This window comes from Pan paniscus, chromosome 4 (assembly GCF_029289425.2).
Source record: "Pan paniscus chromosome 4, NHGRI_mPanPan1-v2.0_pri, whole genome shotgun sequence".
NCBI classification, from domain to species: Eukaryota; Metazoa; Chordata; class Mammalia; order Primates; family Hominidae; genus Pan; species Pan paniscus.
Genome location: NC_073253.2, coordinates 144,132,148 through 144,148,087, shown reverse-complemented (window position 1 = coordinate 144,148,087; position 15,940 = coordinate 144,132,148). Strand labels below are relative to the sequence as shown.

The 15,940-nt window shown below is 40.3% G+C and overlaps 1 protein-coding gene across 2 annotated transcripts in view; it reads right to left on the bottom strand.

The window, feature by feature from the left end:
- The window catches only part of ADRB2 (adrenoceptor beta 2), a 130,047-nt gene that overhangs the window by 45,751 nt on the left and 68,356 nt on the right, over positions 1-15,940 (bottom strand). Inside the window, exon 2 of one of the 2 annotated variants that reach the window (XM_063604671.1) lies at positions 1,684-1,980. The exons of the other annotated variant lie outside the window; for it this stretch is intronic. Within the exon in view, the coding sequence (XP_063460741.1) occupies positions 1,973-1,980 (8 nt within the window). The 3' untranslated portion in view covers positions 1,684-1,972. Of the gene's footprint in view, positions 1-1,683; positions 1,981-15,940 lie in introns of those variants that run through there. 2 annotated transcript variants of the gene reach the window in all.

Here is a 15,940-nt window from a genome sequence, read left to right as displayed (position 1 = left end):
GTGCACCCCAAGTAGTTCCAGGAACCCCCAGGGCAGTGTTGCTGAAAGTGGCTCTGTGCACCAGCGCCAATCTGTGCACGTTGCTATGATCTGCGATGACACTAGCACATACATGGAGAATAAGTTGAACTTTCATTTCTGTGACCTCTAGCAGATGGGATTTTTTTTTTTTTAGTTTTACAAAACAAATAAACAAACAAGCAACAGAAACAAAAGACACCTGGCCCTTCACAGATCATTTGAGCCCTGCCCTAGGGTGTGTCGTACCCAATCAAGTCTGGCTCCTCCACGCACTCCTGCCTCACCTCCCTGCTATCCACTGGCAGCTCCTGGAGCTGTTTTTTCAGGAAATCAGTCCCTACTGCCTCTCTTCCTGGAGCATAGCTATCCAGAGTGTTCATGTGAGAAACAGTTTGCTTTAAAAATACTGCTGCAATTCAGAATATCCACTTTTGACATTAAATTAGGACTCATATTTAAAATCACTATTTACCTTCTTTCTTTAAAGCATTTTTTTCTTGGTTTAGTTTGGTAATTTTTCAAAATAACTTTAAAAGTCAACTTTATTAAAATGTAAATTACATACAAGAAAATGCACTTATTTTCACTGTACAGTGATGAATTTTGACCAAGGTATACATTTGTTAGATCACCACCCCAATTAAGATATAGAACAATTCTATCATTCTATAAAGTTCCCTTGTGCCCCTCTGCAGTCAGTCCCACTCCACCTGCAGCCACAGGCAACCACTGACCTGCTTTCTGTTTCTACAGATGGGTTTGGCTGTTTCTAGGATCTATAAATGGGATCATCCAGGATGTACTCTGACATCCATAAAATTTTTGAGATTCATCTACAATGCTGTATGTATTAGTAGTTCAATCCTTTTAATTGCTGAGAAGCATTCCATTGCGTGTACCATATGACAATTTGTTTATGCATTCTCTTGCTGATAGACATCTGGGTTGTTTCCAGTTTTTGGCTACTTGAATAAAGTTCTCTGAACATTCATGTACAACTCTTTGTTTGGACAAATGTTTTCATTTCCTTTGGGCAAATACCTAGTAGTAGAATTGCTGGGTCATATGGTGGAGATTATGTTTAACTTTGTAAGATGCCAAAGTTAGTCCACAGGCCACGTCGCTTTTGATGGGAATCGCATGATTTACTTATTCATTTATTTTTAGAGACAGGGTCTCGCTCTGTCGCCCAGGCTGGAGTGCAGTGACACGATCATAGCTTACTGCAGCCTTGACCTCCTGGGCTCAAGGGATCAGCCTCCGGAATAGCTAGGATTATAGTAGCACACCACTATGCCTGGCTAATTTTAAAAGTTTTTGTAGAGGTCTCGCTATGTTGCCCAGGTCTGTCTTGAGCTCCTGATCTCAAGTGATCCTCCTGCCTATGCCTCCCAAAGTGCTGGCATTACAGGTATGAGCCACTGTGCCCGGCTAAGGAATCACATGATTTCTAATTGGACCCCAGTTCCAGCTGCTCTGGAGAGGCAGTTGTCCTCGGCTTCATGGAGTTACCAATTTGTGTTATACACAGCATTGTCTACCTTAGTGTCATGACACAAATGATGCTATGATTTGTTGTCAGTTGTGTTGTAAGTGAATGTGAAAATATTTGAAAGTACAGATATTTGTGAAAATTTTACCTTAAAAATGTATATGTAAAATGGGTTCAAGGCTATCTTTTTAATACATACCTTCTAATTCATTTACATTATAATAGGCTTATTTTATTTATTGCTACAACTTGTAAGAAGTGACTATATTAGTTAGCGTCCAGCTTTAGATGCATTTAACAAAGACCTAGAAGAACAGTGGCTTAAACAGAGAGAAGTCTACCTCTCTGCCATGTGAAACTCTTCATGTAGACAGTTCACGGCTGGTATGGAGCCTCCACAGGCATCCAGGATCCAGGTTTCTTCCAATTCTCTATCATCCTCAGGTGTGTCCCCTCATGTCACCATCCTGAGTGGAAACGCAACCATCAGACCCATAATCCAGATAGCAGGGAGAAGATGGAGGGGAATAAAGGATACGCCCCCTCCCTTAAGGACACAACCCAGAACCTGACTTTTCTACTTCTGCTTACAACATCCCATTGGCCAGAACTTAGTCACATGGCTGAGCCTAGCTACAGGGAATCCTGGGAAATGTAGCCGTGTTTCAACGTGAAATTTGGCAGCCATATTACAGGGGAAGAATGAAAGAGTAGATATTGGGGGACAGGAAGCAATTTCTGCCATATTTGCCATTTTTTAAGTGTTACAAATAGTTATTCATAAACTATTGCGGTTTCTTACACCCCCTACCCCACGGCATTTTGGTGGGTAATAATACAAAGTGTAATTGTAATAATAAAAGTAGTAAAACTTGTGGATAAGCCAGTAGGAGTGTGCTGTGCCTGGGAACAATGTCTTGTACGTGACATTAGAAAACATGTAGAGAACTTGTCTCATCTCTTTACCCTGACATTCAAGTTTTCTACAATGGGGCCACAGCCTACTTTTCCAAATATTTAATTCTTCACTTCTGTGCTTGAGAGCTCTATTTTAGCCAAAGGATAGTTAAAGAAAACGTAACTTTCTTCCCTCCCTGTCATTTGTCATGTTGCTCCTGTCACTTAGAAACTTTCCTTGGATTCCTAGAACATGAACTTATGCTCCACCTCAGGTCTTGCCTCTTCCTTTCTCTGGGATGTGTTTTTCCCAGACAGCTTTTTATATAGCCCTCTCCTTTTTGTCATTCAGATCTCAGTTCAAGTACCAAATGGAGAGAGAGGCCATCTCTGATAAACTTTTTAAGTACTGTCTCTTCCCCGCACCCCCACCCCACTCTCTATCACATTACTCTGCTTCATTTTCTTCATAGCATTGTTCAATATCTGAAATTACCTTGTTTTGTTACATGCTTATGCTGCTTCTGCATCTTTTCCCATAGGACGTTCTAGAAAAGCCAAGGCCTGTCAGTTTGCTCACTGTTGCACATTTGGCTTCATGGCTCATGTTAGAGACTCGATAGCACATTGCTTAAATCAAGAAATGACTGCATACCCGTTTCTCCCTCTCTAACCTACTTAGGCTCTGAGCCAAGCCCACAGCCTCAACTTGCTCTATGAAGTATGTTTTGATCCTTTTGCCCCATTTGCATCATGCCTGGCTTCTTTTCATCTTTCAAACTGAAACTTAAATGTCACTTCCTTGGAAAGCCCATCACTGTTGACCCCAGAGCAGGCAGGTGTCCCCCTTACTTCATCAGAGAACCCTGCTCCTCGTTTCCTTCAGGGTTCTTTTCACAACACGTAATTCTATATTTACTTACATCTACACTTACTTTTTTTCTCTCTCTCTCTCCCCACTAGAGGTTAAGCCATAGAGGTGGAGAGGTCAGTCTTCCTTGCCCTCATGGTGAATCCCAGGGCACAGTATGGTGTCTGTATGTAGTAGGTGGTCCAGAAACTTGTGAATAAATCAATGAAAGCACAACATGTGCTGCCTATACCGCTTACCTGGATAATAACGATCCCCTCTCTATCTTTAACTTTCTTTAATACCCGTAAGATTCTTCATCTAGGCAATTCTCATCTCTCTTTTGTAAGCTCCTGACAGACAGGGACCAGTTTCCTCTTTATACCTCTTCACTCCAGCATACTGGGTTTCTTTAGATCAGTTTTTCTGACACTGTATTCCAGGAATGTTGATAAGCATTGCAAGAAAACTGGATTCCATGATCAAAAAGTTTGCTTAGACTAGGTTAAGCTTAAATGGTTGTTTTTGTTTTGTTTTGTTTTGTTTTTTTAAATCACACAACTTTACAAGGATTTTGATGTGCTATTACAGGATATAAATTTCCAAGAGGTGAGATAAAGTAGTCAGTATTGTCCAAACTTTTTGGAAACTTTATTTTCTTTTTTTGGAGACTAATTTGAGGTATTCTAAGTGTTTCATAGTACATACTCTCATTCCCTCTAGCTTTTTCTTAATTTCTCTTCTACCTTCTTATTTTTTTCCCTACTTTGTCTCCAATGAGCCTCTCCTCTTTTTAAAACTCCCTTGTAAATGATCTTAACACTGACTGTCATTTGTAGGGTGCAGAGCACAGGTGCAACTACTCAACCTCACTCGTGAAGAGCCTGCATCCAAGGTCTGTAAACCTCAGAATCTGGTGTGCCCAATCTCACAGAAGCCCTCATGCCCCTGGGTCTTAATTTTTCCACTGGTATGATTTAGGAAGTAATGAGCTAAATAATAACTTTGCTGGTAAGTACTTGGGGGGACACCAACTAGATTTCAGACTACTGTGGGTTTCATTTCCAATCTGGAAGATGGGATTGGCCATTGATCAGGAGATGTACACAGGATGTTGAATCTACTACACTCCAACCTCATGGTAGAGCAACTGACTCAGACCACTCTGTGAGCCTTCCCCAGCATCGATCTCCTGATCTAATAAACTTGAGCACCAGATTCACCTAATGGGATGTGCTGACCTGACAGGGAGAAATGTTTCCTGGCTTACTGTCTGCTTGTAGTGTTGACTTCACTGGCAGTAGCAGGGTAAGCAAACAACAAAACAAAACAAAACAAAACTTCCCTGAAATCTACCAGGAAAAGCCCCACACAGCTTGGGAAGACTTATTCTACATAAGATAATTCCAGAATAGCAGAGCCAAGAAGAACTTATAGATACCATTGTAAAAAGGGCAAAACTGAGGTCAAGTTGAGGAGGTGCCTGCCCAGGGCCACATGATTGAGGCTGGGCCTGAGCAGAGAACAGCATCTGGGTTCCTGATCTTTAAGCTGGTGCTCTTTTAATTTCACCAATCTGTCTCAGTAAAGGATATTTTTAGTACATTGTACTTATTAAATAGTTTTATGGTCTATGATTCTGTCTTAAAAGCTTGCAAGCCAAATGTTTAATATTCCTCTAAGAAACAGAAATTAAATGGTTTATTCTGTGTCTCCTAATTTGTCTCGCAGATCTGTTTGGGAGCCCACCTCAGACAGTGGTGAAAGAGCAATATAAAATAACTATAATGAAAGGTGAAGACAGAGGCATTCCCGTTGTCATGATTCCTTTGGGTGTCAGGGACAAACTTCATAGTTGTCAAAGAATCTGAGTATTGCGGCCCAGGGGCTATCGGAGAACACTCCCATTTCACAGGTGTGGAAACTGAGGCACAGAAAGGGGCAGGGCCATTTTTAGAGTCACATTAGGAGTGAGTTATTTGCCAAGGCAGGTAGGACTTGGGCCTTGGTCCTCCCAGAGTGAAGCACTTCCGTCTATCACACCATTCAGCCTTTTTAAAGTCCCAGACCTGGAGGCAGATAGCTTGTTCTAAACTTGTTTAAGCCATTATGGGTTAAGCACAGATAAAATAGAGTCCCACAGGGGTTAGGAAATGCTGTGCCTGGAGCCAGTGGCTGTGTATTTAAGACATTAGGCCTCTCCTTGAGAAGAACAGGCTCCATGGGCCCAGAGAACTGAAGCTGTGTTTATCTGGGACTTGGCTTCAGGCATACATCCCCAGGCAACACCCCAGGCCTCCTTTCACACAGGCTCCCTATTGCTGATGAGTGAAGTTCGCATTTCCTCAGAATGTTCCTGTAAGTTCCCAGCAGGTCTCCCAGCCAAGCTGGCAGTGGACTCAAAGTGAGAGGCTGGCAGCCAGAAGTTGGGTCTGTCAGTGCTGCCAACACAGCGCTATGGCTCAGGGCTCTGGGTCTCTCTCTGCCTTGCCATATAGGGCCTAGCCGATATACGGCTCCCTAGTGCATAAGGACAGAAAGGAAATCTGGAAAGGCCTTTTGGGAACTGACCCAGTGCTTTTCCTTTACAGATGGAGAACCTGGCCCAAGAAAGAGAGAGGTGACTTTATTACCAGTAATCCTAGAATTAATGACAGACCTAGAAGCTGTCCTAAGCCTCTGGACCCTAATCAATAAATAATGAATGAATGCGAGGTATGTGGCAGGTGCTGTGCTAAGTGCTTTACCACCCATTCATTTATTTCTTCCTAATAAGCCCTTGGAATACACGAGGCAGTCTGTAGGCTATATGCCTACAGTGAAAAACACAGGCAATGGTCCTTGCCTACACATAGCTATAGACAGACAAGTGATTGGGCAGTTACAATCCAACGTGGTACTTGCTGTAATGGGGGAGCTATAGGGTGCTATGGAAAACTTGGGAGGAACATTTAATCTAGATTGGATTGGGGGAAAAATTACTAGCAGCTTCCTCCAAAGTATAACATCAATGCTAGGACCAAAGGTGAAGTAGGAATTTTGTGAGCCAAAGGTGGATGGGTAAAAGCATTCTGGAAGGGCAGATTGCATATGCAAGGCCTTGGAAACAGGAGCCTGGTACAGTGAGGATTTGGAAGACATGTAGTGTGGCTGGAATGTGGAGCATAAGGTGTGGGAAGAAATGAGGCTGGAGAGAGAGGCAGGACTAGACCGCAAAGGATCATGTAAATAGTACAAGAGGTTTAGACACTTGAGGACAAGATCCTGGGGAGGTGTTATTAGATGGTATCCAGAAGGAAAAAAAATGGGCTAACTCATAAACTGCTGGTCTGCCCTGCCCCAACAGGTCTCCAGACAAGGCTAGATGACCACTCACTGAGAAGGTATAAAGGGGCTTTGGATATTGAATATAAGGGGCAGCTGATGTCAGCCAGGTAGGAGGAAGCAAGTCTTTGAGCCCCTTGTCTCCCTCACTGGCTCCTGATTCATGTCTATGACATCCTAAGACTTATTTATTGTTTTCAAAAATTCATTTTAGAACCACTGCTCAAGCCAACTTGGTGGTCTCGTGACCAGGGCCCCAGTCCAATACTTGGAGGGCAGAGGAAAAAGCCAGTTGTTTGGAGCCCCTTGCAAATATGAGCCAATATTTCTTTTCTTTCTTTCTCCTGCCCCCAACCCCTGCCACCTGGAGTGAATTCCTCCACCAAGCATAGACATTGAGGGAATGTGGTCACAGAAGAGAGAGGCCTTTCTGTTATTGGATCTTTCAATTCTAAAATATGCTTTTGATTTCATTTTATAGATTTCAATTCTGTAGTGAAATTCTCTGCGTGTCATCTACTTTTTTGAACATATTTATCACAGTTATTTGAAAGTCTGTGTTTGATAACTCATATTTGGAATACCTCAGGATTGCTTTCTGTTGTCTGTTTTTCTTTTTGGTACTGTTTCTTGATATATAAGTTGTATTTGGTATATGCAAGATGACAGATTTTCTTTTCTGGCAGGCAGTTATAGTAATTCAATCCAATTAGGACTCAGCTGAGTAAAGGTTGATTTTGGCCTTTGTTAAGACTGCCTTATCTCTGCCTAATTTCTGTGGTGAGCCTATAGCCCTCCAGGGGTTCTAAGTGAGATCTTTAGGTGTTTATCAGGACCGTTTCTTACTTGGTTGCTCCTGGATTCCAATTTTTGTTTCCAGAGCACTGTGAGCCTGCTAAAACTTCTCCTGAGCTCTTCCAACACTTTCTGCTTGGCCTTTTAGCCTCTTGCTCTGACAGCTTAAGACTCAGCAAATGTCCCAAGGGGGAAAACAGAAGTGGGGCTCATATCCTCTTTAGAATCTTGTCTCTTAAGTCCTAGTTGCTCTTTGATGGCTTCAAACAGATTTTTAAAATTTTGTATTTCATCCAGGTTTCTCACTGGTTCTTGTGGAAGTTACAAGCTACTCTATCATAGATAGAAGCAGAGGAATGGAACATTACATCTTGAAGGCCGGGGACAACTATTCTAACTGGGAAGTTGCAATGGTTCTCAGGAGGTGTTCAGAATCACTTACCAACTGGGCTTTACCAGCTGTTGGTCTTGATCCCAGGGCAGAACTTTGCTGTATCACCTTTCCCCAGAACCCCTGATCCCTTTCTCAGCTTAAAAATCCCTTTACTTGGCCCTGAGACTTGATGCCCAGTGCTGGGGACAAGCAAGAAAGAAGGAACAGGTAGAAAATTGTTAGTTGGTACTCAGTGGAGCAGTATTGTACCCCACATGAAGTAGTTGGAAGTATGTAGGGATTTTTTTCTTTGTTGCCACATGGCTTGGGGAAGAGGATGATTGCTAGAGCCAAGTACACTTGGAAAAGTCCTGTACAATGTGACTTTTTTTTTTTTTGGTAAAAATATTACTTTTCCATTACGAAAAATGAAGCCCCTTCCACTATCACTCTGGATTCCATCTACTCTTATATTCTCAATGGCTTTTTTCCCTCTCAAGGGCAAAAAAATCCCTCCTATATCTCATTTTTTTCTTCTCTATTGGATTAATCCCATAAACATTAAAAACAGGCACAAATGTCTCCAATTAAAAGCAATATCAAACAGAAAGAAGAACTTCCTTGATCTTACATCTTCCTCTAGACTACCATCTAATTTCTCGGCTTTCTTCCACAGAAAACCTTCTTGAAAGTAATCCAGGGTAGGCAAGCTCCAAAATTGGAGCTTAGCCCATGGAGGTTCTTGCTTCACCCAGTGAAGAATTCAAGGGTAAGCCAGTGGTGTTAGACAGCAACTTTTATTGAAGTGGCAGTGTATAGTAACAGCAGAGTTACTGCTCCTTGTGGAGCAGAGCTACTCCATAGGCCATGTGCCTAGAGTGGCAGCTCAGAGGCAATTCTGAGTGCCTTCTGCATAGTCTTCTCTTTAATTTGCATATAATTAAAAGTGAGTAGTCATATGTTTAATATATGCAAATTTATATTTAATATATGCAAATTTGCATATATTAAAGTGTGAATACTCACTTTTAATTATATGCAAATTAAAGAGAAGAGTATGCAGACATTTCTAGAAATAGGAAGTAACTTCTGGGTTGTCAGGTTGTTGCCATTGGAAAGGGGCAGCAACTTCTAGGTGTTGCCATGGTAATGGTAAACTGATATAGCACTGGTGGACGTGTCTCATGGAGAGGTGTTTTTGCCTCTTCCCTGTTTCAGCTAGTCCTCAATCTGGTCTGGTGTCTGAGCCTCACCTCTGGAGTTGAGTCTCACCTTCTACTTCAAAAGGGTCATCATAATCTTTCTCTACATCCTTATCTCACATTTGCTCCTCCACCCACTGCAGTCAGTCCCCCCATTCCACGGAGTATGCTTGGAGTGCTAAATCCAAATCACTTTTCTCTTCTCATCTTACTTGATGCCTTAGTAGTATTTATCATGGATCATCATTCCCTTTTCTGGAAACATTTTTCTGGCTGCTATGAAATCATGCTCTCCTTCGTTCCTTCTTCTCTGGCCATGCCTTCTCTGAGACCTCTGTTGGCTCCTGCTTCATTCTCTCTCTTGATGTTTGAATGCCTCAGATCACTGCTCAGCTTCTCTATCTCCTCTTCATCCAGGTAACCTCATCTGGCTCCATGGTTTTACTTGTCATACATATGTGAGAATTCCTAAAATTAAACCCAATCTTAACCTCTCCTTTGGACACCATCTGTATCCCATTGGATGTTCAGCTTCTTCTCATGTATGTCTGATGGACATCATAAATTTGGCCTGCTGAAATGGGAATTCTTGGTTTATCTTCCCAACATATGTGCTTTTTCCTAGTGTTCCACAATCCCTAAGTTGTTCAAATCAAGTCTTGGAATTTTCATGAAGTTCTCTTTCCCTTTTTCCTCTATATCTGATCCATAAACAAATCCCTCCAAATTATATCCCTAGTATTCCTAGTCTTCTCTAGTTCATGCCACTGTTATCTCTGGTCTGGATTTAGGCACTCATTTTCTAACAGATCTTCCTGCTTCCATGCTTGCTTTGCTATGATCCATTCTCTTCAAAGCAGGCAGAGTGACTTTCTCAAAACATAATCATGTTATGTCACTTTTCTCACCTGCCTAAAAATTCTCTAGTGGCTTTCCTATTCAACTTACAGAAAATTCAAACTTCTTCCCAGTTTAGCAATCCTTCTATGTTCTGGCTGCCTCCTACCACTCTGACTTTAATTTGTACCACTCTTTCTCTGGCTCACTCTGCTCCACCATACTGACCAAGTGCTGTTTCACAACCAGAACAAGTTCCTTCACACCTTAGGGCCTCGGCGCTTTGTTCCTTCTGCCTAGAACACGTTCCTTGTCATGTGGCTGGCCACTTCTTGTCCCTCAGGTCTTAGCTTGAAAGTCACCTCTTTCTGATCATCTAATCTGAGCTAGCCAGATAGTCACTTGTAATCTCTTACCTATTTTAATTCTCTACATTTTACTTATTACTATCTGGTATTTTCTTAATTGATTTATTCATGTATTCATTGATTTTCTTACAGCCAATATCGCCCAACTAGAATACAGACAACATGAGAATATGAGCTTATCTTTTTTATTTACTATTGAGTGCTCAGGGTCTAGAAGAGCACTTAGCACCTAGCAAGCAGAAAGATTTCAGTAAATATTTGCAAGAAATTGGGTATTTGTAAAAATACTGTAGGAGATGGAAACTTTGAATTCAACTTTGACCCTAAATCAAATATTAAGTCATTTCCTTTATTAGACTTTTATTTTCTTACTTTTTAAAATAAGAGATGCTCTCAAAGCTAGTCAGTCATCCTCGTGTCCTCTGTCACCATAGATTGGGTTTACCAGTTTTTGAAATTTCTTATAATGAAAATGAACATTAGATACTCTTTTATATCTAGCTGTTTGACTCGATGTTCTGTGCAATTCATTTATTTGTTTCATGTAGGAATAGTGCATCTTTTCCATTGCTATGTACTTTTGGCGTTTGAATATATCAAAATATATGTCGTCATTCAAAAAAAAAGGAGGGTGATGGTGATGGCAGACAAGACCAGTGGTTTAAAAACTGTGTTCTACAGAAGCTCCTCTTCCTCTCCAGGACTGGCATGGTTGGAGGGCCAAGAAAGTGAGGCTTCAGCATCCTCTCCTCTTCCCTTTTTCCCCTCCAACCAGAATGGTAGTTGGGCCATTCTGGTTTTGTTTATTTTATAGATGAACCTTGGGTCATCTGGGTGTTAGGTCAGATTGCATTTATAAAAAAAATTTATAAAAATGTTTCTGCTGTCTAAAAGAATATCCTTTAACTCAGCTATTAATGCCAGACATTGGATTTTGAGCAATCACTCTGTGCCTGTAGTTCCACAAATGTACACATGTGGTATCAATAATAATGTTAGGTTAGGTTACATGAGCTAATGCATGTAAAATGCAATAAATTCTAGCTGCTATTATTATTATTGTGTCATTGTCATCATCTACTTCACCATCCTTGCCTGGGGCAGTTTCCCCTCTGCTGATCTATGTTAATTTGAGGCTTTGTTGTAGTCACTCAGCCTGGGCTCCCATTCAGTGGAAAACTGGTTGCCTCCTACTTCTATTCCCAGCAGCAGGATGGGGTATCCTAGTTGGGTCTCCTGGCTTATCCCACCCAGTGCACCAGAAATAAACCAACTCAAACTTGAATGCCTGGGAAAAAGCTGCTCTGCTCCTTGCCAGACCACATTTCTCAAAGAGAAGAGGGAAGGGAAAAAGAAGACATGGTCTCAGTTAAGCTCCTCAAGTACAGTGTGAACCTGACACTCCTAAGGTGTCCAAGTCAGGTTCCAAAAACTAATGGGTTATCCACAGATGTCAGTACAGATACCAAGCTTGAGTTTCATTTTTCATTTCATCACAGGATGACCTTGGCCAAGTCATTATGTCATCATCACAGGTTCTCTGGATTCATTGACATCCTATTTCCCCACTAAGCGTTACCTGGGTAGATTGAAGTGTTGTGCATTTGCCAACAGGCAGTTGGGAGACGGGATAACTGCGTAGCAATGTGCAAAACGCAGATGTTAGGTAGAAGACTGAGCCTTGTATGATGTATCCCTGAGGGTCCAGGACCCACAGGGAAATCTCAGGGCATAAAGGAAGTACACTAGATCATAAAAAGCCATGCCCCAGGATGTGTTCCCAGGCCGCTAGAGAAGTAGGTAGTTAGAGTCATTCTCAGTTGCTCTGGTATCTGTTTCACTGCCTGCCTTGGAAAATCCATCACCCCTTTCTCCCTTCTTTCTGGTGCTGGCTTCAAATAAGCAGTTCGGTGAGGTCTTGCCATCAGAAATCAAGGCATACTGGCTTGCTGCACTTTTATTTGAGACTCACGTCAAACACTGACGTACTTACTGCCTAATGACTTTGGGCATTTTGCCATGATGGGAGTGGTGGTGGGGGTAGTGGTGGTTAAAAATTATGCTGTTTACAAGAGTAGTTTCCCACTGGTACTGTGAGGCGTGCACATCTTTCCGAAACACCGAATTCCATATGCATCATGTTTCGTTTGTGTCTGGCTAGGAGGGCCATTACAGGGTTAGACTAGACATTAAAACAACGGGTCAGTTGTCTCTAAGTAAAGACAATACTGTTGTATAGCTTTCCTAATAAATGACAAAATCTGTGTTTGAATCCAGAACTATTCTTCAATTTCACCTTTTTTATTCAAGAGGTAGGACTGAATCTCTGCTCCACCACATAGCTCTGGGACCTTGGGCAAGATTTTTCACTTTAGTTTCCTAATTTGTAAACCAGGGATAATAAAACCTATCTCATGCAATTATTATGAGTATTTTATTATCATTATTTTATTTCAATGCGTTTTTGGGCAACAAGTGGTGTTTGGTTACATGGATAAGTTATTTAGGGGCGATTTCTGAGATTTTGGTGCACCTGTCACTTGAGCAGTGTACACTCTACCCAATGTGTAGTCTTTTATTACCCCCCAACCTCCCACCCTTTCCCTCAAGTCCCCAAAGTCCATTGTATTGTTCTTATGCCTTTGCGTCCTCCTCACAGCTTAGCTCTCACTTACGAGTGAGAACATATGATGTTTGGTTTTCCATTCCTGAGTTACTTCACTTAGAATAATGGTCTCCAATTCCATCCAAGTTGCTGCAAATACCATGATTTTGTTCTTTTATATGACAGAGTAGTATTCGATGATATAGGTGTGTGTGTATAAATATATATTTATATATATAATATACTATATGTGTATATACTGTATACTATATATATAAAATATCACATTTTCTTTATCCACTTGATTGATATCTTTTTGTATAATGACTTCTTTGCCTTTGGGTTGATACTCAGCAGTGGGATTGCTGAATCAAATGGTAGATCTACTTTTAGTTCTTTAAGGAATCTCCACACTGTTTTCCATAGTGGTCGTATTAGTTTATATTCCCACTAGCAGTGTAAAAGTGTCCCCTTTTCACCACATCCATGCCAACATCTATTATTTTTTGATTTTGTAATTATGGCCATTCTTGCAGGAGTAAGGTGGTATTGCATTATGGTTTTGATTTGCATTTCCTTGATAACTAGTAATGTTGAGCATTTTTTCATATGTTTATTGGCCATTTGTATATCTTCTTTTGAGAATTGTCTATTTATGTCCTTAGCCCACTTTTTGATGGGATTTTTTTTTCTTGCTAATTTGTTTGAATTCTTTGTAGATTCTGGACATTAGTCCTTTGTCAGATGCAAAGTTTGCAAACTCTATAGGTTGTCTGTTTACCCTGCTGATTATTTATTTTGCTGTGCAGAGCTTTTGAGTTTAATTAAGTCCCATCAATTTATCTTTGTTTTTGTTGCATTTGCTTTTGGGTTCTTGGTCATGAAGTCTTTGCCTAAGCCAATGTCTAGAAGGGTTTTTCTGATGTTATCTTCTAGAATTTTTGTGGTTTCAGGTCTTAGGTTTAAGTCTTTGATCCATCTTGAGTTGATTTTTATATAAGGCGAGAGATGAGGATCCAGTTTTATTCTTCTACATGTAGCTTGCCAATTATCCCAGCACCATGTGTTGAATAGGGTGTCCTTTCCCCACTTTATGTTTTTGTTTGCTTTGTTGAAGATCAGTTGGCTGTAAGTGTTTGGCTTTATTTTTGGGTTCTCTATTCTGCTCCATTGGTCTATGTGCCTGTTTTATACCAGTACCATGATGTTTTGATGACTATGGCCTATGGTATAGTTTGAAGTCAAGCAATGTGGTGTCTCCAGATTTGTTCTTCTTGCTTAGCTTGCTTTGGCTATTTGGGCTCCTTTTTTGGTTCCAGTATTTAGCCATGGTTCCTAAAATTCCATGACTTTGGGGATTGTTTTTTTCTAGTTCTGTGAAGAATTATGATGGTATTTTGTTGGGCATTGCATTGAATTTGTAGGTTGCTTTTGGTAGTATGGTCATTTTCACAATATTGATTCTACCCATCCATGAGCATGGGATGTGTTTCTATTTATTTGTGCTGCCTGTGATTTCTTTCAGCAGTGTTTTGTAGTTTTTCTTGTAGGAGTGTTTCACCTCCTTGGTTAGGTATATTCCCAAGAATTTTATTTTATTTTATTTTTTGCAGCTATTGTAAAAGGGGTTGAGTTATTGATTTGATTCTCAACTTGATTGCTGTTGGTGTAGGGCAGAGCTACTGATTTGTATACATTGATTTTGCATCTTGAAACTTTACTGAATTCATTCATCAGATCTAGGAGCTTTTTGGATGAGGCTTTAGGGTTTTCTAGGTATACAATCATATCTTCTGTGCACAGTGACAGTTTGACTTCCTCTTTACCAATTTGGATGCCCTTTATTTCTTTCTCTTGTCTGATCGCTCTGGCTAGGACTTCCAGTACTATGTTGAATAGAAGTGGTGAAAGTGGGCATCCTTTTCTTGTTCCAGTTCTTATAGAGAATGCTTACAACTTTTCCCATTCAATATAATGTTGGCCGTGGGTTTGTCATAGATGGCTTTTATTACCTTAAGATATGTCCCTTTTATGCTGATTTTGCCAAAGGTTTTAATCATAAAGGGATGCTGGGTTTTGTCGAATGCTTTTTCTGAATCTATTTAGATGATCATGTGATTTTTGTTTTTCATTCTGTTTATGTGGTGTATCACATTTATTGACTTACATATGTTAAACTATTCTGGCATCCTTGGTATGAAACCCACTTGATCATGGTGGATTATCTTTTCGATATATTGTTGGATTTGGTTCACTAATATTTTGCTGAGGATTTTTGCATCTATTTCCATTAGGGATATTGGTCTGTAGTTTTCTTTTTTTTGTTATGTCCTTCCCTGGTTTTGATATTGGGGTGACGACACTGGCTTTGTAGAATGATTAGGGGAGGATTCCCTCTTTCTATATCTTGTGGAATAGTGTCAATAGGATTGATACCAATTCTTCTTTGAATGTCTGATAGAATTCAGCTGTGAATTATCTTGTCTTGGATTTTTTGTTGTTGTTGTTAGCAATTTAAAAATTACCATTTCAATCTCATTGCTTGTTTTTGGTCTGCTCAGAGATCCTATGTTTTCCTGGTTTAATCTAGGAGGGTAATATATTGTCAGGAATTTGTCCATCTCCTGTAGGTTTTCTAGTTTGTGTGCCTAAATGTGTTCATAGTAGCTTTGAATGATCTTTTGTATTTCTGTGGTATCAGTTGATATCTCCTATTTTGTTTCTAATTGAGCTAATTTTGATCTTCTGTCTTCTTTTCTTGGCTAATCTCAGTAACGGTCTATCAATTTTGTTTATCGTTTCAAAGAGCCAGCTTTTCATTTTATTTATATTTTGTATTTTTTGTTGTCGTTTCAGTTTCATTTAGTTCTGTTCTGATCCTTGTTATTTCTTTTCTTCTGCTGGATTTGGGTTCGGTTTGTTCTTTTTTCTGTAGTTCCTTGAGATGTGACCTCAGATTGCCTATTAGCACTCTTTCAGACTTTTTGGTGTAGGCATTTAGTGCTATGAATTTTCCTCTTGGCACCACTTTTGCTGTATCCCAGAGGTTTTGATAGGTTGTATCACTATTATTGTTCAGTTTGAATAATTTTTTAATTTTCATCTTGATTTTATTGTCGACCCAACGATCATTCAGGAGCAGGTTATTAACTTTCCATGAATTTCTACAGTTTTGA